The following is a 20,599-nucleotide window of genomic DNA, read 5'->3' on the forward strand; positions in this document are numbered from 1 at the left end:
CTAAACTATGTCTCATGTGTCAAAGAAATTCTCAAGAACAGAGTGTAAAATGGTCTTTAAATATATGGATTTTCCTGTTCAATTGATCTGGCTGACTGCTGTCTAGTCAGAATTTTACTTTAACCTCTCAACTCCAGAAAATTCTGGGAGGTTGCAAAATCTTGCATGACTTTCATTGTACAGTAGCCTACAGTTGTACAGTTGAACAATTTGGACAGTAATTCTTTCTTGTTGCACAATTACAGACCAATGTCTGCCACAAGGACAAGCCTCATTAGACATCTATTTATATGGAGTTGCTTACACCACATGCCAATCATCAGCCAATATAGGCTGCAAATAAGGACAAAACAATCCTTTACTGAATATGATGCACAATATTCAATTACACTTATGATAGGCCTTACTTTGCTGAATATGGCATTATAAATCCCTACAAATGTGAATAAATGCTGTATAACCTATTATACGTGAAATGCTTTCAGAAATAATTTACTAATAGGCCTAGTAACGTTACTTACACTATTTATGTAGGCCTAGTGTAGCTTATTAATGCTTATTCATTAAAGTTATTAAAGGTTTACGCAAAACTCTTATCCAAAATAAACTTATCAATGACTGTTCTGTTTCATAGGCCAGAGCGCCATGGTGCATGCAACAACAGATTTTTATTAGGATTATATTACAAGTTATGGGGCCATTTTTATTTGGTTTGCCACTAGCCTACCTACAGGAGCATATTAAATCGAGAAAGGCAAATGGAAATTCTGGTCGACTTACATAAGACTACATGCTGAAATCTAGAAGTGCTGAATCTCAATAAAGAGCCACTTGTGGCTGCATAGAGGCAGCGAGACAACTGTTGTGCCAATAAGTATACGTTTCTGCTCACCTTTTTTTCTTACAGGCATAGTTGAATGCTGGATCCGTATCGGTGATTTACTCTTGCTCCAATAACATAACGTATTCCCAGTTCTCTTCAGTGCATTATTAAAAGTGTCAGGCAGTGGTGAAAAAAACCCATCAAAGGCGAGTCCGTTGTGCTATAACATGTGTAGCCTTAGACACAGAGGCAGTAGGTTTTAGGCTTTTGCTCCAGCAAAATCCGTGGTCTACAGTCTAAAACAATAGACTAGCACAGGGCAAAACAGGCCACAAACAAAAACTATGCTTGCAAAGTGGCTGTGTATGCTTGTTCAGTTCATCTTCAACAAAGTATTTCGGATTGGTGTGTGCTGCTGCTGACAGGGCAGTCGCGAACGTCCTGATATCATGTCATGGACATGGACTATAGCCTAGCATGAATGGTAGGTTAATTCCCTCAACTGACAGGAACTTTTCGTGAGCACCCAGCGAGATGTCCCGCGTTTCTATCACTTCCCTTGCAGTTTGATGCTGGCATTGAGTCAATGGCGCTCCCATGTGATGAGCTGGGGATTTAAAAACACAAAACTAATGGCAGTCCAAAGAAATGTTAAAGGCGCCGTAACGTTACCCGGCGAGGTGAAATATGCAACCAAGCAAGGCTATTTTGGCTCGTGCAAAAAACGTTGCAGCAAGTCATGGGATATGATGACATGAGCAGGGGTATAGCCTATTTGTAACTTAACAGCACAGCAAGTTTAATTAGGGTACACACCTGGCAGCAATTCCTCATAGCTTCATATTTTTTTCTATGCATTTGGGATGGCCCAGTTGGCTAAACGAACCAGGTCTGCGGCTAAGTAGCCTAGCCTTAGGATAACTAGCTATCAAAATACATAACATTTGCTGGCCAACATTTATTCCAAGACATACCACAACGAATAAAATTGATATTCTCCATCCAATAACTCAGTTAGCTAAGGTTATGTAGCTGTGTGATTCTCCGTCATCTCTCTTTCGTTTAGCCTACATCACATTATTTTGAAATAAGTCTATTCAACTATTCACAAACTGAAATTAACCCAATACTCGCAAACACATGCATCATAATAGCTTAACCAGCTAGGCTACTTAAAACGAAAACCTGGGCAGTGAAAATGGAAGTTGACAGAGCGTTTGGCTAACGATAACCTAATTCCAGTGAGCAGATTCTCTCCTGACTGTCTGTTGGAAAATACCTGCCTGTCTGATCGTGCCGTAAAACGCATGGCTTTGCAATAACCCCGTCTACTTTACACATTTCATATATTCTTTGCGAAATATCTGGAACTTCCTCGTCCTCTTTTTTTCCCTGTTCCTTGGCAGCTGTCACATCACCACGTTTTTGATTCCCAAGTCTACACCCACGAAGTAGAAAGCAGCAGCATCAGTACCAGTTTTACCAATAGAGAATAATAGAGGCCTCTAGTGGCTAAAAGGCCCTAATAGCATGGGCAGCGTCGTTGAAGGTTTCCACCATTTTAATGTAGTCAACAGGGTGGGACTAACAACTTCATTGGCTGATCCTTCCTGGTGACCCTGGTGGAGTCACGTCCAACTGGGTCATCAGGAGGGATCAGCCAATCGGGAAGAAGAAAAATTACTACTTGACAATGGCGATTGGCTCAATGGCGCTGCCCATGCTGTCAGACACTATAACGGCATAGATTAGTCCTTATATATCTCTATGGTTTTACCTTAGCAGTGCCGAGGTTGGTTACTACCCCTTGATTGACAAAACATTACATCCAATGGCATGTCGAGTTTTTGTCCATGCTCGGGCTTACTTGCCTCTGAGTCCCCAACAGCCAGATGTGCCGGTTTTCAGGTGAGACTGAAAGCGTTCGTACTCCGTGGTATCGGGGATCCTTGGGACGTCGATACCCTAATGTAGTTGAAATGTAAAATGGTTAAGGTAGGGTTATTATTAGGTAAAGGTTAGGGTTTAGAGTATGGACGTCCCTTACAAAAAAATGTAACTATATTTTAAGACGATTAAATACTCTACGAGTAAAAAAGCTGTTAGAATTATAAGTGTCCTTGTGTAATGTGATATTCTACCCCCTAGCCCAATTGTCCTTCGTGTATGATTTATATATACTTGTGTTCCCCCATATACTTTCTGTATTGATTTCTTGTTAATAAAAGTAAAAAATAAATATAAAAAACAAAACAAAGAGTATGGACGTCCCTAGGGTTCCTGATAGTACTGACCAAATGGAAAGAGAGACTTCCGCTTTTGTAAATTAACCTGGGCTGCGTTCAGTACGTTCTGGAATGTTCAATTGAACGGAAACGGTGCTGCTGAAAAACGAGGAGGTTGTGGGTTGGGGAACGCTGTCAGCATGGCCACTGTCTTTTAAATACGTCACTCATAGAGCTTGCCAGCTTGTAGTCCTAAAACCCGGAAATGAGTAACCACTGGTTCGTTCAGCCATCCCTATGTGAAAAAATGAATGGGGAAAGAATAAGGTTTTGGAATAAACGCAGAAAATAAGGTCTGAGGTTAACACAGGCTTAGAAGAGTTTATACATTTTGTTTTATGAGACAATAGCACTCAGTTAACATGACCTTTATGAATTATAAAGCCTTTGTGCTTTTTTTATAACATATATTCATAAAAAATCCCAAAAAGTTACATTTATAGCTGATGAAGATTATCTCAGAACAAAATGTTTAAGATCTAAGCCTGTGTTTAACACGTACCTTATTTTCGGTGTTTATCCAAAAACACTACATAAACGCAATTGATTTTTATCCCAGGCTTTGTGCAACAAACCATGGCGCAGTTATTGCCTACAACAATACTCCATTACTAATTATCGCTATTGCTTCGAGCCACACCCACTGAACAGGAGCAAACGTCTATTCAATAACTTTTGGGGAAACTAGTCATTCAGTACAAATAGTTCTGCAACGTAGCAAATATTTAAGGGAACTGAACCCAACTCAGTATGTAGCGGACCGAGTTTTACGTGTTTATTTTATCCTAATGCCCCGTTCAAAACAACTGGGAACTCTGAAAAATACAAGGTCAAATCATGACATAAGTGATCTTCAGGTCGGAAAGTCGGAGCTCTAGAAAGAGTCCGAGGCTCATTTTTTTCTCAGAATTCCCAGTTGTTTTGAACGCACTGAAGTCAGAAGTCTGAGATTTCGGAGTTGTTTTGAACGCTGCGTAACCTAACCAAGTAGGCGTAAAAAGACACCTGACCAGTTCCTACTTCCGTTTTTCATGGGAAACGGAAGTCAGGTTGAAAATACAGTATCAAAGATTTGTATAACTAAACCAAGATAGACCAGTCTGTCATTTCCAATGGGAACAAATTAGTCATAGTGGTCAGAGCCAAGCACGAGCTAGCGAGACCCTATTGGTGCATTCTAGCATGCATATGCATATTTCTGTTAGGGAACGTCTACTCTGTGAAGTGCATATGTACAATAACTAAATTTGTGTAACGGCTGTCTGGAAGAGGGGACCAAGGTGCAGCAGAGGATGTGTTCATCATTAGAATTTTAATTAAAAAAACAAGAGAACACTACAAAAATTAACAAAAATGACAGCAAACAGTCCTGTTAGGAAAATACTCAAAACAGAAACAATTACCCACAAAACCCAAAGGAAAAACATGCTTCTTATGTGTGACTCCCAATAAGCAACAACGAGCTTCAGCTGTGCCTGATTGGGAGCCACACATGGCCCAAAACAAAGAAATACAAAAACATAGAGAAAGGAACATAGAACGCCCACCCAATGTAACACCCTGGCCTAACCAAAATAAAGAACAAAAAAACCCTCTCTATGGCCAGGGCGTTACAGTACCCTCCCCCAAAGGTGCGGACTCCGGCCGCAAAACCTGACTCTGAAGGGGAGGGTCCGGGTGGGCCTTCTTACGGCGGCGGCTCAGGTGCGGGACGTGGCCTCTGCTCCACCCTTGGCGTCGCCCTCTTAGGTGGCGCACCTGGCCGCGCCGAAGGGCTGGCGGGCGGCGATGGCTGCGCCCGGCTGGCGGGCGACCCTGGTTGCGCCCGGCTGGCGGGCGGTGATGGTTGCACCCGGCTGGCGGGCGACCCTGGTTGCGCCCGGCTGGCGGGCGGCGATGGCTGCGCCCGGCTGGCGGGCGGCGATGGTTGCGCCCGGCTGGCGGGCGGCGATGGTTGCGCCCGGCTGGCGGGCGACCCTGGTTGCGCCCGGCTGGCGGGCGACCCTGGTTGCGCCCGGCTGGCGGGCGACCCTGGTTGCGCCCGGCTGGCGGGCGGTGATGGTTGCGCCCGGCTGGCGGGCGACCCTGGTTGCGCCCGGCTGGCGGGCGGTGATGGTTGCGCCCGGCTGGCGGGCGACCCTGGTTGCGCCCGGCTGGCGGGCGACCCTGGCTGCGCCCGGCTGGCGGGCGACCCTGGCTGCGCCCGGCTGGCGGGCGTCCCTGGCTGCGCCCGGCTGGCGGGCGTCCCTGGCTGCGCCCGGCTGGCGGGCGTCCCTGGCTGCGCCCGGCTGGCGGGCGTCCCTGGCTGCGCCCGGCTGGCGGGCGTCCCTGGCTGCGCCCGGCTGGCGGGCGTCCCTGGCGGCGCCCGGCTGGCGGGCGTTCCTGGCGGCGCCCGGCTGGTGGGCGTCCCTGGCGGCTCCGGCGGCACTGACCCAGGATTCACCAGGCTGGGGAGATATGAAGGAGGCCTGGCCCTGGGCGCAGGCACAGGACTCACCAGTCTGGCGGGCGGCTCTGGCGGCTCCGGGCTGGCGGGCGGCTCTGGCCCAGGATTCACCAGGCTGGGGAGACATTATGGAGGCCTGGCCCTGGGCACAGGCACAGGACTCACCAGGCTGGGGAGACATGAGAGGCCTGGCCCTAGGCGTAGGCACAGGACTCACCGGGCTGGCGGGCGGCTCTGACTGCTCTGGACAGGTGGGTGGCTCTGGCGGCTCCGGACAGGCGGGCGGCTCTGGCGGCTCCGGACTGGCGAGACCCACTGGAGGCCTAGTCCTGGGAGGTGGCACAGGACGGACCAGGATGGGGAGACCCACTGGAGGCCTAGTCCTGGGAGGTGGTACAGGACGGACCAGGATGGGGAGACCCACTGGAGACCTGGTCCGTGGAGCAGGCACAGGACTGACCAGGATGGGGAGACCCACTGAAGGCCTGGTCCTGGGAGGTGGCACAGGATGGACCAGGATGGGGAGACCCACTGGAGACCTGGTCCGTGGAGCAGGCACAGGACTGACCAGGATGGGGAGACCCACTGAAGGCCTGGTCCGAGGAGGAGGCACAGGATAAACCGGGCTGTGGGGGAGCACTGGAGTTCTGGTACGGACACTCTTTACCCACACTCCAGGCTGAATGCCCACTTTGGCCCGGCACGGGCGGAGAGCAGGCATTGGGCGAACTGGACCCTCCCAGCGCTCTGGAGACAGTGCGCAACACCGGCGCAGGATAACCTGGACCGAGGAGGCGCACTGGAGACCAGACGCGCTGAGCTCGCACCATCCGCCCTGGCTCGATGCCTGCACTCGCATGGCACTTGCGGGGGGCTGGTATGTAGCGCACCGGGCTTTGAACACGCACTGGGGACACCGTGCGCTCCACAGCATAACACGGTGTCTTACCAGTACCACGCTGCTTCCGGTAAGCACTGGGAGTTGGCTCAGGTCTACCACCTGACTCCGCCAATCTCCCCGTGTGCCCCCCCCCCCCAAAAAAATGGGGGGCTGCCTCCCGTGTCCGTTGCGCTCCCTTTCCTCATACCAGCGCCTCTCAGCTCTCGCCGCCTCGATCTCCCACTGCGGGCGGCGACAATCCCCAGCTTGAGCCCATGGTCCTTTCCCGTCCAGGATTTCCTCCCAAGTCCATGACTCCAGATAGCTTTTCTCCTGGTGCCTCTCCTTGTGCTGCTCCTTCCTCTGCTGCTTGGTCCGTTGTTGGTGGGTAATTCTGTAACGGCTGTCTGGAAGAGGGGACCAAGGTGCAGCAGAGGATGTGTTCATCATTAGAATTTTAATTCAAAAAACAAGAGAACACTACAAAAATGAACAAAAAAACGACAGCAAACAGTCCTGTTAGGAAAATACTCAAAACAGAAACAATTACCCACAAAACCCAAAGGAAAAACATGCTCCTTATGTGTGACTCCCAATCAGCAACAACGAGCTTCAGCTGTGCCTGATTGGGAGCCACACACGGCCCAAAACAAAGAAATACAAAAACATAGAGAAAGGAACATAGAACGCCCACCCAATGTAACACCCTGGCCTAACCAAAATAAAGAACAAAAAAACCCTCTCTATGGCCAGGGCGTTACAATTTGCCTTTGCACTCCCTCTAAACGCAATTTAAAAAAAAACATTTACAAAGAGTAAAGTTTGCTAGACTTAGTCCACTCTGTTCATAACATATTCTAGTTTTGGCAACAGAAAACTGTATTGAGTTTAAATGTTTCATCGATGAGAAAATCTGCAGAATCGGTCAAAATCCGTCTCGTTCCATCTTCTCCCACTGCCGACCATTGAGCTTCCTCTCACTATCATATTAGGTAGTGAGTGGAAACGCCAAGCGGCTGCTTCACATTTATACATCCGGTGAAATATCGGTCTCGTTGTTCCATTTGTGACGGTATCACTGAAAATCACTATCATCCACTTATTTCAACCCCGCAGAGAGTGGGGAGTACTGACCAATAGAATTTGGTGTGAAAGGTTCAGAGGTTACTCTGGTACATGTGGTTTAAAATGGCTGCGCCCTTCCTCAAAATAATGATATTAAAGAAGAAAATATTGAAACAGCTATACGTTTACAGCACATACATTAGAGCTGAGACATCGGTAACGGAGAGTACAGCAATACATTTGACTGGTGTTATTGCAGTGTTCGTGCTTATTAGCGTATGCTCACTGAACTAGGCTGTTTAAATGGGATTTTATTCAATTGAATGTTAGCTATCTTAAATTAGCTATTTGATTCACTCTTATCGAACATATCACATACACGTTCACTCAGCCCTGCATTGTTGGGGGACACTGACATTACATTGCAGGTCATCTTGCTGAATGTCAGAATTCAGCAATGTCGTACAAAAAGGCACCGGCTGCACAGTCCCCAGAGCTGTGATCGTTCAAATGATAGCGGAAAGATTTGAACGGCTGCCTGAACTTGACAGGTACGTTTTTGTACGCCTATGCCTAGACATTGGTTAATTGCCTTGACAGCCTATTGCATGTTGCCCCCATCATAACATGTAACTGTTGTTCTACAGGAAAATCTTCACCTATGGCCCCATGTATCTGGGAGGTAATGGGGCATTAGTAGGACTGATTGCCAAAAGCTTATAAAGGAGAGCACTGAATGTCACTCAAGGGCGTTTTACTTCAAATCTCCCAATGGCTGTCCTACCGTTCTTGACAACAGTGGCCATGTATGATGTAGCTGTATCCAAACCATTTATTGTCTGGTGGGTTGCAATTATTATTTATTTTCTACAATATTTTTATGGTTTCTGAATTGAATCTGAAACATCTTAAACTCATTCAGGTGACCTTAATTGCCCAACCTGTGTCCTGATAAGAGGTGCACTTGTCAGCGCAGTTGGTGCTGGCGTATATCCTATTCTGTTGGCTTTGCCTGTGAATGCAGGCCTTGCAACCAGTTATGTGCAACGGTCTTTCCAGGAGTAGGGTGATGTTGCTCTTAGACTTAGGCCGGCAGATTTTACCATCCAAATGCATTGTATGCAGCCGGCAATACATTTGTATCTTGTGGACCGGTTACTACCTTACTTCATTCAGGCTGCATAGGCTTCGATTTCCTCTGGCTACGATCCTCCTTACAGCAGCAATCAGCAGTAGAAACAATTAAACGGCCTCCCCACCCCTGGTTCAGTAAAAAGCTGTGGGATGGGGCTCGAGGAAAGGTAAATCACTCAAATTCTAAGACAGAGCTAGAGATGTAAGGATTGACCATCCATGATATCAAAATTATAGTTTTAACCATGTTTGAGGCTATATAGTGTTTGTTTACAAACGGAGTAAAACAAGCTTATATTTTGTGTTCTGATGGGGTACGACAGTTAAACTAAGCTCATGAGGAAGTTTTTCTTTAAAAATCAATGGGTACAAAAATGGATATAGCGACTGCTGATTGCGTCTGAACTGTACTCGGACAATGGCCCGCAGTTCTCAAGTTCCGATCGTTCACTAACGACTGGGGATTCCAACACCTCCAGCCCCAATTACCCAAGGTCTAACGGCTTAGCAGAGTTCAGTCAAAATTGTCAAAGGTCTGATGAAAAAGGCACACGATGGAAAGTAGGATTTCCTAAAAAATCTGATGATCTACTGCAACGCACCGCTGCAGAACGGACTTCCACCTGCACAAATGTTGATGGGACGTCGCATCAGAACCAACCTACCCATCCACGAGGACTTGCTAACGCCCAGAGGTGCTCAAAGTCAAACTCACGAAGGAAAAACAGAAAGACAACAAAAACAGCGACACGACAAAAGTGCAGGACACTTACCTGAACTGAAACCTGTAGATCATGTACGACTCCGAGACATCAATACAGGAACCTGGATGCAGCAAGGGTGTGTGCAGAGAGAAGTTGCACCGTAATCCTATGAGATCCAAAGGGAGCATGGATCACAACTGAGACAAAACAGAGTGGATCTAAGGCTTCAGCCATTCACTCAAGGGACTGAGGATCATCAGGAGGATACTGCTTAAGTGTCAAATGCCTTTAGAAATGGACAATTCAGTCAGAACACCCTAACTGACAACGAATGCTGACCAACTGTTTCAGGAAACACTTCAGAATGACCAAAAAGGACTGTCAGACCCCCTGAAAGGCTTATTGAGAATTGCTAAATAAAAAAAGGGGCACCTGGACTGAATGTTTTGTTTAAGTGAAAAGAAATAGAGCCACAAAAATTGGACAGAATATATTTAGGAGAAAAACAATACATCAGAATGTTTATTGCCTCTTAAGTGATGAGAGCAATTGGGGGAAAGAAATGTGTTATTGAAAATTGCGTGTTATGCAGGTTGAGTAAACAAATGTGATGTGGATACATAGAAAAGTAGTTTTATTTTAAAGGAAAGATGTTATGTGTTAATAACATTTAGACTACGTTACCCAGTAGGCTATGCGGGCGGGACAGGTGGTTGAATACCTTGCATGGCTAAACAAGGAGTTTTCTAGCTGAAGTATACGTTCATTAAAAAGTACTTAAACCTACGACCTGGTTTATCATTATATAAGGAACAAACGTAACAGATACGTCCTCCGTTTTTGGATGAACATTACCCAACCCATCCTGAGGAACATGGGTGCTGTGATTGTGCGACAGGTTTTCTTCGGCACCTACCTAAGCTCCAGACATTTTAACAGCTACTTGAAGTTTCTTCAGTTATCCACGTCAGGTGACAAGGTACTTGAGGATTAAAACAGTTTTAAACAAACCTAAAATGGGCAAGGTTGTATTTTTATTAAAGTCCATGAATTGCAAAATCTCAGTTGTACAATTTTTTGGGGGGAGGGGGTATACCATTTCCAGCAGACCTGGTCCAAGGCAGTGTTTACAGGCAGCACAATTCCAAAAGTTTTCACTAATTGGACTTTTGACCAATTAAATAACATCAGAATGGTCTGCCTGTCTGAACAGCCTGTGAATCCACCTTGAATTTGAAGAAAGTGCCTTATATTAATGAGATGCACAACTGTCTTACCTCAACAAACCAACTCCTACCTGAAACCAATTCCCATCATTATGCTGTCAAGTTACACATTCAAAATAAACCCTCCCCTTAAATCAACATTCTTTGAGCACTACAAATATAATTTAAATCCAGAATTACACTTTTCTCTGCCCAGAGTACCCCCTCATGTGCTTTTTACCAGTTGGACTATGTTCTTACAATTCTTCCCAAGTTTCCCCAGGTTGACAAATACTATATTTGCTCCATTATTTACGTTTTAGTTGGTGGCCGCATTCATTGTGGCACTATGTAGTGCAGTGGTTCCTAAACTTTTTATAGTCCTGTACCCCTTCAAACATTCAATCTCCAGCTGCGTACCCCCTCTAGCACCAGGGTCAGCGCACTCCGAAATGTTGTTTTTTGCCATCGTTGTAAGCCTGCCACACACACTACACATTATGTTTAATAAAATGTGACTTTTTGTCACAACCTGGCTCATGCGAAGTGACAAAGAGCTCTGACAGGACCAGGGCACAAATAATAAATCAATAATTTTGCTCTTTACCATCTTACATATAAAACCTAATTTGTTCATTAAATTGTGAATAACTCACCACAGGTTAATGAGAAGGGTGTGCTTGAAAGGATACACATAACTCTGCAATGTTGGGTTGTATTGGAGTGTTAGATCATTTTCCACAGTCTATGCCTGTATTTAGTTTTCATAAAAGTGAGGGCTGAGAATCCACTCTCACATAGGTACGTGGTTGCAAAGGGCATCAGTGTCATAACAGCGCTTAGGCAGGCTACTCTCAGCGCAGCCCTATCCAGAAATCTGGCAGTGGCTTCTGATTAAATTCAATTTTCACAGAACCGCTTGCTGCAATTTCGATGAGGCTCTCTTGTTCAGATATCGGTAAGTGGACTGGAGGCAGGGCATTGAAAGGGATATCATTTCGGGAAAGTACCTGCATAATTGTGCACCCAACTCAGGTGATTCGCTATATCACATTTGACATTGTCCATAAGCTTGAGTTAATTTGCACACACAAAAAAATACCATACAATGATGGAAAGACCTGTGTGGTGTCCTTGTTAATGCAGACAAAGGGCTCCAACTTCTTAATCATAGCCTCCATTTTGTCCCGCACATTGAATATAGTTACGGAGAGTCCCTGTAATCCTAGATTCAGATCATTCAGGTGAGAAAAAACATCACCCAGATAGGCCAGTCGTCATGCAAGCGGTCAGATAAGTGAAAATGATGGTCAGTAAAGAAAACTAAGCTCGTCTCTCAATTTAAAAAAAAAACGTGTCAATACTTTGCCCCTTGATAACCAGCGCACTTCTGTGTTGTAAAAGCGTTACATTGTCACTGCCCATATCATTGCATAATGCAGAAAATACACGAGAGTTCAGGGTCCTTGCTTTAACAAAGTTAACCATTTTCACTGTAGTGTCAAATGTCTTTCAAGCTGCCAAGGGAGCCTCTCGGTGGATGCTGCAGTGTACCCAAGTGGCGTCGGAAGCAACCACTCTACTGTCTCCGTCAAGGCTTTTGCGCCATCTGTCGATACCAACACATCTTGACCACCAAATTCCATTTGATGTCACAAAGCTGTCCAGTACTTTAAAAATATCCTCTCATGTTGTCCTGGATTACAGTGATATGCAGAAGAGAATGTCTTCCTTAATTTAATTGACCCCTCAAATGTAACGGACATATACCAGGAGCTGTGCAAGGCCCGCCACGTCTGTTGACTCATCCAGCTGTAACGCATAGAATTCACTGGCTTGTATGCGAAGCAGTAACTGTTTCAAAACATCTCCTGCCATGTCACTGATGCGTAGCGAAAGTGTTGTTTGATGAAGACATTGTATCGTTTTTTGGGCCTTTTCCTCCAGCATTGTCCCAGCCATATCCACAGCAGCAGGAAGAATTAAGTTCTCCACAAAAGTATGGGCTTACCTGTCCTAGCCACTCGGTAGCTCACCATATAAGACACTTCAAGACCCTTATTAAATGGTATATGTTGCGGATATACGTCTTACTACTCGAAAGTCGTCTTTATTCTAGCTCAAACTCCTGTGGTTTATTTTTCAAATTGTCACGTTTCGTTTCTAGGTTTCCCGCGAGACAGTAACGGTTAATGTGATTGGATGTGAATTATTTGACTAGGCTACCTGTATTTGACATTGTGTTGTTATTTCACTGAACACTAGGTTTAATTTAATTTTTGGCAGTGAAACGAGGCTACTCAAGGCGGAGGGGGGGGGAGAGACTCACCCAGATGTATAGCCCTGTTGGAAAATAAATGTTCTGTTTGAAAATGTGAACACTTTTTTTTTTTAAAGAAAAAACCTTATCACATTTGTATTTGGTGTACCCCCGACAGCATTGCAGTACCCATTTGGGAATACCTGCTGTAGTGGAACACTCGTAGATATATGTAGAACGAACAGGCCTGACGTGGATTCACATCTGCTCTATTCATGGCAATTCTAACATTCAAATAGGTTTGCCTACTGAACGTGGCCCACATCAAGTGTGCTTTATGGTATTACCAAGTTACTGGGTGTTCTCACCGTGTAGTTTCATAACCATATGGACAACTGTAGTTTAATAAATCGGGAGAATGGGCCATTATCGCTTCACTGAAATTAGTATAGAGGACAGAATTCAAAACAGATTGCGCAGAACATTGCACTGCAATTAACTTGTAAAATGCTTCTGCTGTGTTTGAAGTGGAACCACGGTAACAGCCATTAAATAACATGCCTAGTTCAATATACATGTTATACCTTAATGCTAAATGTTAATTAAAACATGCATTAGGTGATTATCAGGTTGTATAACTTCTGGATTTTGAAAATGTTTTTACTTGGCATATTTTTACTTAATGCATTTGATGCATGATTCATTGGCAATTTTAGTGATAAGAAATTACACCTCAGAATCAGGATCGCAATACAATGCTTGTCTGTTTAAATCCAGGCCCACCTCAAAGCTGTGTGTTAAATGCCCATAAACCGAGGGTCCTAAATTATTTTAAATGGACACTTCAGGATTTTGGCAATGAGGCCCTTTATCTACTTCCCTAGTCAGATGAACTTATGGATACAATTTTTTACATCTGTGTTCAATATGAAGGAAGTTGAGGTAGTTTCGCAAGCCAATACAAACTAGCATTAGGGCATGCTAGCAGATAGCGCAATGACTTGAAGTCTATGGGTAACGCTAGTTAGCAATTGCGCTACTATTAGTGATCAACTTCCTTCAAACTGCATGCACAGACAAATGGGTTCATCTGAAAATGGGGAAGTTGATAAAGGCGTCAAATCCCGAACTATACCTTTAACACAAAGGCCCTCAAAAAAAAAAAAGCGTGCAACATACCCTATGTGCATAAGGAAAATGTTGAGTGACCTGACATAAAAACAAAGGTCTGAGAGTGCCAAATCCTAAGGTAGTGCAACTGATAAACAATGCAAAGATGGTTCAATTTGGATTGTACAGTAAAAATGGCATCAACTTGAGTTATATCAAGCCAGTTAAGGAAGGTACTTCAGGAGTAACATTTGTATAGTGTATAGTGATATGAACATCTATTTATATTGGCTATTGCCATTTACTAGCAGGCCAACCAGACAGACAATCTAAAATATTGATTGAGGATACCATTTTACCAGTGTAGAATACATTGGCAATTTTAGTGCAAAAGAGCCTTCAATTATAGTACAGGTCATAGACGCCTAGCGCATAACTACCAGTCTACCACACACATTCATCATTCAGCGGCAGGAAGCCTAGCGGTTAAGAGCGTTGGGCCAGTAAACGAAAGGTCGCTGGTTCAAATCCACAAGCAGAATTGGTTAAAAATCTGATGTACCCTTGAGCAAGGCAATTTACCCCAATTGCTCCTGTAAATCACACTGGATTAATCTGCTAAATTAATACAAATGTAAATGATTCCTTACCCTGACAGTGGTCTATGGGCCAGGACACTAAATCCAATTTGGATTTCTTTAGAAAAAACAGCCACTCACTGCTAACAAAAAAAAAAATCAATGGGTGTGATGAAGGCAACTGTGAAGAGTTCACTTTTGGCCAAATCACCTTTTGTGATTTCAAACCAGGTTATTGAATTGATTTCAATTTATTTGCCAGTGAATTGTTCAAAATTGGACAGTAACCATCACTCCAATTGACCTTTGGTTAGCAGTGGCTAAAGTTGGCTGGAGTTCAAAGCGGCTGTTTTTAAGAAATCCAAATTGCAGCCAACTGGCTCCTGGTCTACTTTCAGTGCAAGAAACAATTTAACTGTATAAGGTCTTCAATACCAAACTAATCCTAATGGCACAATAATGAATTCAACAGCACCACCACTTGGTTTGCTACAAATTTGCGTGATCACAGGGCTGGAGAAATGTAACCACTCAATTCATAGGATGCATGTACTGACTGTCCATGTGATAGTTTAACCATATTTTGAAGCTATAGTGTATATAAACAAAGACATTCTTTAAACAATGGATAAAAAAAAAAAAAGGGGGGTTATGATGGTTTCAACGGTGTGTTTGGTTGGGGTCCTTAAATCATGTACACCTCAAGTAATCAGCAAAATGCATCAGTCTAAAAATGTTCTGTCTGTTAAGAGGCTCTCAAACTCTTTTAGTTTCCTACGTCCAACATATATGCACATATGGCAAAATATTCCCGATTTTTCATAAAAACAGTTTTGTTTGCAGTGCATGCCCAAATAAGTAGCCTTGCATGCCACTGTTATGACCTGTGAATTTTAGCCACCTACCTATACCCATGGATTCTTGGAAGAACACAACTTAATTCCTCCTGAGCTTACGCCATCATAACCCAAAATAAGGTTGTTTCAAACAATGTATAGCTTAAATATAAACGCAAAACTATCATTTCGATCTCGTGTATTGTCACTCCTTTCATCCATAGCTTCATCTATGAATTTGAAGGTGGTTACATTTCTCCAACCCATCCTTTAGCTTTATAGCAGACCAAGTGTTTGGGTCAGCCATAACGTTGAAAAACAAATTAAGGACGGTGCCTTTTAACAAAGTTAATTTGTGAAGTAGCTAACAATTTACTTTTCAGATCCAAGTGAAAGCATTGTGGGTTCTCCACATTAAATATTATCACTGAAATGCCGTCCAGCTCGATAAACTTTAGAGTGGCAGTCCCTTACACTATTTGTTAGACATTTTCAGACCTCAGAAGTGGTCTGTCTAAATGAATCAATGGCCCAAGCTACCAGATGTGTAAATCCCACTAAATGCATCAACCCCAGGGAAAGATAGGTGCCATCTGAAATTATTTTAATTTGCATAATTTTGATCAGCACCTGTATTTTGGGGGGGATTCATTTGGGATTGAGGCATATAGCTGGATATAGAGGTGGTGGGGTGGGACATGAACTTATTCATTAGACCAATTTTGAAGTCTGAAAACACCTGAAGCTGATTTTAGTGAAATATCACTTTAAAACAAAATGCAGCACCATTATGTTAAAAAACAAGTACATCGGACTAGTAGGCATATGCACATAGAGTATGCTTTGAACTCTCCACTGAAATGAGGCCTCACAAACCATTACCACATTTTTCCATTTTGTTGAGGAATTGATAGACATGTCTGCAGAAAGAGCTTGCTGTTTGAAAAGAGAAAAAGAGATGTGTTAATATCAAATACATTGGGTCACATTCAAGGTAAAATATATAACTGAAACGTGTATAACCAAAATAAGATTTATTGTCAATCATTTAATCATATCCATGTTCCTGAAACATTGTTCTCTCATTTAGAAAAAAAAGTTGCCACAACATCTTTGTATTTTACATAACATTCTTTAACATTGTCACTTTATACAAAATTGGTGATGTCCATTTCTATCAGGATCACATCGATAACAAGAGAGTTTGACTAGTTTTTATAAACAACTGGGTTACATACCAATGTGTCAACAAGTCAGGTTAAACTTGTGAACAAACCGTTATAGGACCTGTAATATTGTCAATGCAATAGGTAGTGGAACACTTGTCATCCACAATATATTCTAAATTCACTACTTTTTACAAAGAAGGTGTTATGGGATACTGGTTAAATGTAGTCACTTACACCCTTTGTTATACTACCTTTAAAAAAATACCAGGCCAAGTTGGCAGCAGCGGGTCCCGCCTCTTCAGCTTCCCGAACAGCAGAATCCACTTTAGCAATAAAGAAAAATAGGGGCGCTAAATGAAAAGATCCTTCAGCAGAATAGTGACGTTTCACAAAAAGACAAGTTCTAACCAAACCATGCTAAGCAATTATATGTTGTTGTTTTTACCCATTCTGGTTTGAGAGCCAATATGAACTAATAATCATATACTAATGAAAACTCTTTGTGAAACGTCACTGTAATCTATTTACAATTATTTTTTTTTACAATTCCAATAAACTTGACAAATTCAACAGCCCCCATTTCTTTATATTTGGGAGGGAAATCAGTTTGATTTAATATTTACAGGTTAAACGCTTACTGCATAGAACTTAAAAGAAAAGTAATTCAAACTAAGATGGAAAGATATGTTCCAGTGTAAACTTAATGTTAGTGTAAAAGCCTTTGGTGTATGCTAAGAGGAATACAACTTGAAAAACATCTTAGAATTTATCAAATCATCAGCTTTTCTTCATCTGAGATCCTTACCATGGAGCCAAGCAGACAGGGACGTTCTGTAACCCATTCATCCAGCATGGTAGAACAATCATCACCTAGAAGAAAACTGGCAACAAGGTTTAACGAGTAACGTGTACTTAAATCATTGGTAAGATTTTTTATACATGCTCAATCATTCAACATTTCTTAATTAAGTAATGATCTCAAATAGTTTTAACAGTGTTCATAGATTCCCCTGACGTTCATTACACTGAAGTTAATCAGGTTCAGTCTCAACAGCTGAAAACAGATAAAAGTACTTGACCCTACATTTTGAGCGATGCGCTTGCACTCTCTGCACACTTAGTGCAGAACTCCACTGAGACGTTGTTCTTGTCCACGTGCAGACAGACGCCACCAGAGGTCTCCTTTTCCTCCACCTTCACACGTTTCCGGGGCAAGGCATAATCGTGGTCGTCATTCTTGTTGGACCCCTGGAAAAGCGAGGAAGATAATTTCATGCCGTTCACACCGCTCAGCCTTGACAACAGCTGGGCTAACATGCTCTCGTTGGCCAACACAGCTCTCAGGTACCTCGTCTCATCTTCCAACTCTTCTACCCTCTTATTCAATTGGACGTTTTCCTGTTTGAGTATGCGGTTTTCTGACGACAGAGACCCGACTTTATTTTCCAGCCCGTTCACGTATTCCTTCTTTTTCAGACGATTAATTCGCGCAGCGACAGCGTTTTTGTTGATCATGTTCCCAGACGGGTCATCTCTCCCCTTCCTTTTCTGAACAGCAGACACTCCTTCGGGCGATGGGGTCCTGGATGTGCCAATCCAAAAATCTTGATCTGTTGTGTCACCCACACCTAATTCGGTCAATCCAATGTCGAAAAGAGGGAAGACCGCATCCTTCTCAAATGTCCAGTTTAACTTGTCGATTCCAAATAAATCATCCAGCTCTAATCCAACTGTACTATCCCCATTCTCTGACCTAATTTCTTCAGAGGGACTCGTTTTAACATTTTCTATCATTTCAACAAAGTCAGTGACTTCAACATCAAAAGGACAAGTTGAAGAGTGCACCTCCACATCGGTGTTGTCTGAACGACCTCTTCGTCTGGTGATCATTTTTAGCTTTTGATGAGGGACACCACCAATTTATTCCCACTCAGATTATCTGTGAGAATACAACAAGAACATTGATTAGTAAATTAAGTCTGTTTAATGAATATATTGGGTTTCTGCCCCCTAGACATGAAAATACATAAGTATTGTGTCCTGTGCTTCAGTGAGTAATGTTAAATTAGGCCTAGCTATCCTTCAGATTCTCTGTCCATTACCTCAACCCCCATTTTGAAGGGCCTAAAAAGTCTTGAGGCCATACACGTTTCCTTTACCAAATATTACGTTAATCAGTAGCGCTGAGCGATTAGTGCTTTTTGAGTTGTTCTATTTCGGTTAGATCATTTATTAAATAATCACGGTTTTCGATTTATTTTCTCATGTAAACGTGATTTTAGAGCTTTTTCATGGAAATTCCAAAGCCAAACATCATGAGCATTCAATTGCCAAAACATTCATTGTGTGGATCTTTCTCGAGAAATGAAAGACTAATATAGACTAACATTTCTAGTTAATGCAGTTGTTCAAGGCGGGCTGTATCTAACGTTAGCTAGTTAATTTAGGTGGCATAATGTTGTCTGAGCAAGACTGCCGTTACATTAGGCCTAACTAGCTAACATTAGTTACCATGTAATCTTTCCGTTTTTTGGAACATGTTATAATTACTCACATTGATATTTTGTTAACTAGTTTGTGTTTTCAACAATGTCAACGTTATTTTTGTATTTAACGCTAGTTAGTTATAATATTATTAGCTAGTTGGAAGGCCATTGCGCACAAACAAAATGACAAAGCATTTTTGAAGGAACCACACTTACCGTCCGTGAAGCTTTAACTGGATCAGATTGTAGCTATTTGTTCGTAATATTATTCAGCTTCTCGTAGGAAAAGATTTGATCTTGTTTGACAGTCTGTAAATGTGTCTAATCCCGAAAACAACTATTTGCTGACTAGCGGACAGAACTTCCAAACGTACAAAGGACGTAAAAAATGGCAACTCAACCCGCGGAAATGGTTTTCACTGGTTACCTCAGCCACAAAGTCAAAATGGCGACTCAACCCGCGGAAATGGTTTTCCCTAGCTACCACAGCCACAAAGTAAACGGCTATATTGTAAAAAAAAGAATATATATATATATATATGATAAAGATAAATTGTAGACATAGGCGGGGTTTATGACTTTGTGGCTATGGTAACTAGTGACGAGGCGGAAAAACATCACTAATAATCATATACTATGAAAACTCTCTGTGAAACGTTACTGTGATCTATTTACAACTATTATTTATTTTTTTACAATTCCAATAAATCTGACATAAATTCAACAAGCCCCCATTTCTTTATATTTGGGAGGGAAATCAGTTCCTCTGCCCAGGCGTTGCTGACGTCTGCCAAATCTTACAACGCATGGATAGGTATTTTACTTCTCAGCGAACCCCGTCATATGTTATAGCAGTATATGTCAGTCGGTGCTGCAACCATTGGTTGATACACGCAACGTCTGAGCAAGGGAAGGCGATCTTTCCCACGGGGTCTAGCGTGAGTCTATAAAAAGAGTCGCAGCTGTGCTTAGTTATTTGCACACCAGGGGTCGCATTATGAAGGTTTGAGCCTGCTAGCAGGGCTACCTTTTAAAAATAAATATCTTATTTTAATATATCAAATTGTATACCACTTGGACTCCATTCGCGCCTGGTTCACAGGGTGGCCCACCAGGGTCGAAAATCTGATATCAACTTTGGAGGGGACAATTACATAAAATTTTCTCAAGAGCAATCTGTTCAGTTTGGACTTCAGTTTATCGCTAACCTTATCGCAGGGACTTTGAAGCACTAACTTACATCATCTGCATGCTGATCTTGGAATAAATTGACGATAGCAAAGATTCCATCTTTGACGAGGCCACATAAATGGAATAGGTACTAGCTAGCTTAATAGTTAATATTTGAGCGCTAGCTCTGCATTTTCAGCTAGTGTGTGTGTGCGATTGACTGGATTAACCTCAATTCAGTTACGTTCATTGAGTGCCTTTCAGACAGTAGATACGACCCCTCTGTTACCTTGCCAACTAAGGAACTGGCAGTGGATCAAAACATTGTGAGGCAAAGGGTGGGGGGGGTCGCAATCTTTTGAAACTTAAAAACGCGCTATTAAGTATCTATAATCAGCACAATTGCTTTCATTGCGTATTATTAATATTATTTAAATTACATAGTTAT

General features: G+C 43.0%; 2 protein-coding genes across 12 annotated transcripts in view; both read right to left on the reverse strand.

The window, feature by feature from the left end:
* Positions 1 to 2,301, reverse strand: part of LOC106603804 (disks large homolog 2) — a 319,358-nt gene extending 317,057 nt beyond the window's left edge. For all 11 annotated transcript variants that reach the window (XM_082974733.1, XM_082974735.1, XM_082974732.1 and 8 more), the window contains exon 1: positions 893 to 2,301. In XM_082974733.1, coding sequence (XP_082830859.1) covers positions 893 to 911 — 19 coding nt within the window. In that variant the 5' untranslated portion in view covers positions 912 to 2,301. The remainder of the gene's footprint in view (positions 1 to 892) is intronic.
* A 14,044-nt stretch (positions 2,302 to 16,345) lies between these two features.
* LOC106603806 (uncharacterized) lies at positions 16,346 to 19,427 on the reverse strand. Its single transcript, XM_014197946.3, has 4 exons — positions 19,198 to 19,427; positions 17,580 to 18,434; positions 17,301 to 17,376; positions 16,346 to 16,818 (listed from the first exon to the last, which is right to left on the reverse strand). Exons 2-4 carry the CDS (start codon positions 18,383 to 18,385, stop codon positions 16,738 to 16,740), a joined length of 963 nt encoding a protein of 320 aa, XP_014053421.1. The 5' UTR covers positions 18,386 to 18,434; positions 19,198 to 19,427; the 3' UTR covers positions 16,346 to 16,737.
* Positions 19,428 to 20,599: the final 1,172 nt, after the last annotated feature.

Source organism: Salmo salar, chromosome 04 (assembly GCF_965601325.2).
Source record: "Salmo salar chromosome 04, fSalSal1, whole genome shotgun sequence".
Lineage (NCBI taxonomy): Eukaryota > Metazoa > Chordata > Actinopteri > Salmoniformes > Salmonidae > Salmo > Salmo salar.

Excerpts from the sequence above, each read along its gene's own strand:
- LOC106603806 (XM_014197946.3), bottom strand. The coding sequence starts at position 18,385 with ATGATCACCAGACGAAGAGGTCGTTCAGACAACACCGATGTGGAGGTG. Across the intron at positions 17,377-17,579 it reads GCAAGCGCATCGCTCAAAAT|TTTTCTTCTAGGTGATGATT; the intron begins GTAGGGTCAAGT and ends CCTTGTTGCCAG. Across the intron at positions 16,819-17,300 it reads CCTGTCTGCTTGGCTCCATG|TGGATTCTGCTGTTCGGGAA; the intron begins GTAAGGATCTCA and ends TTATTGCTAAAG.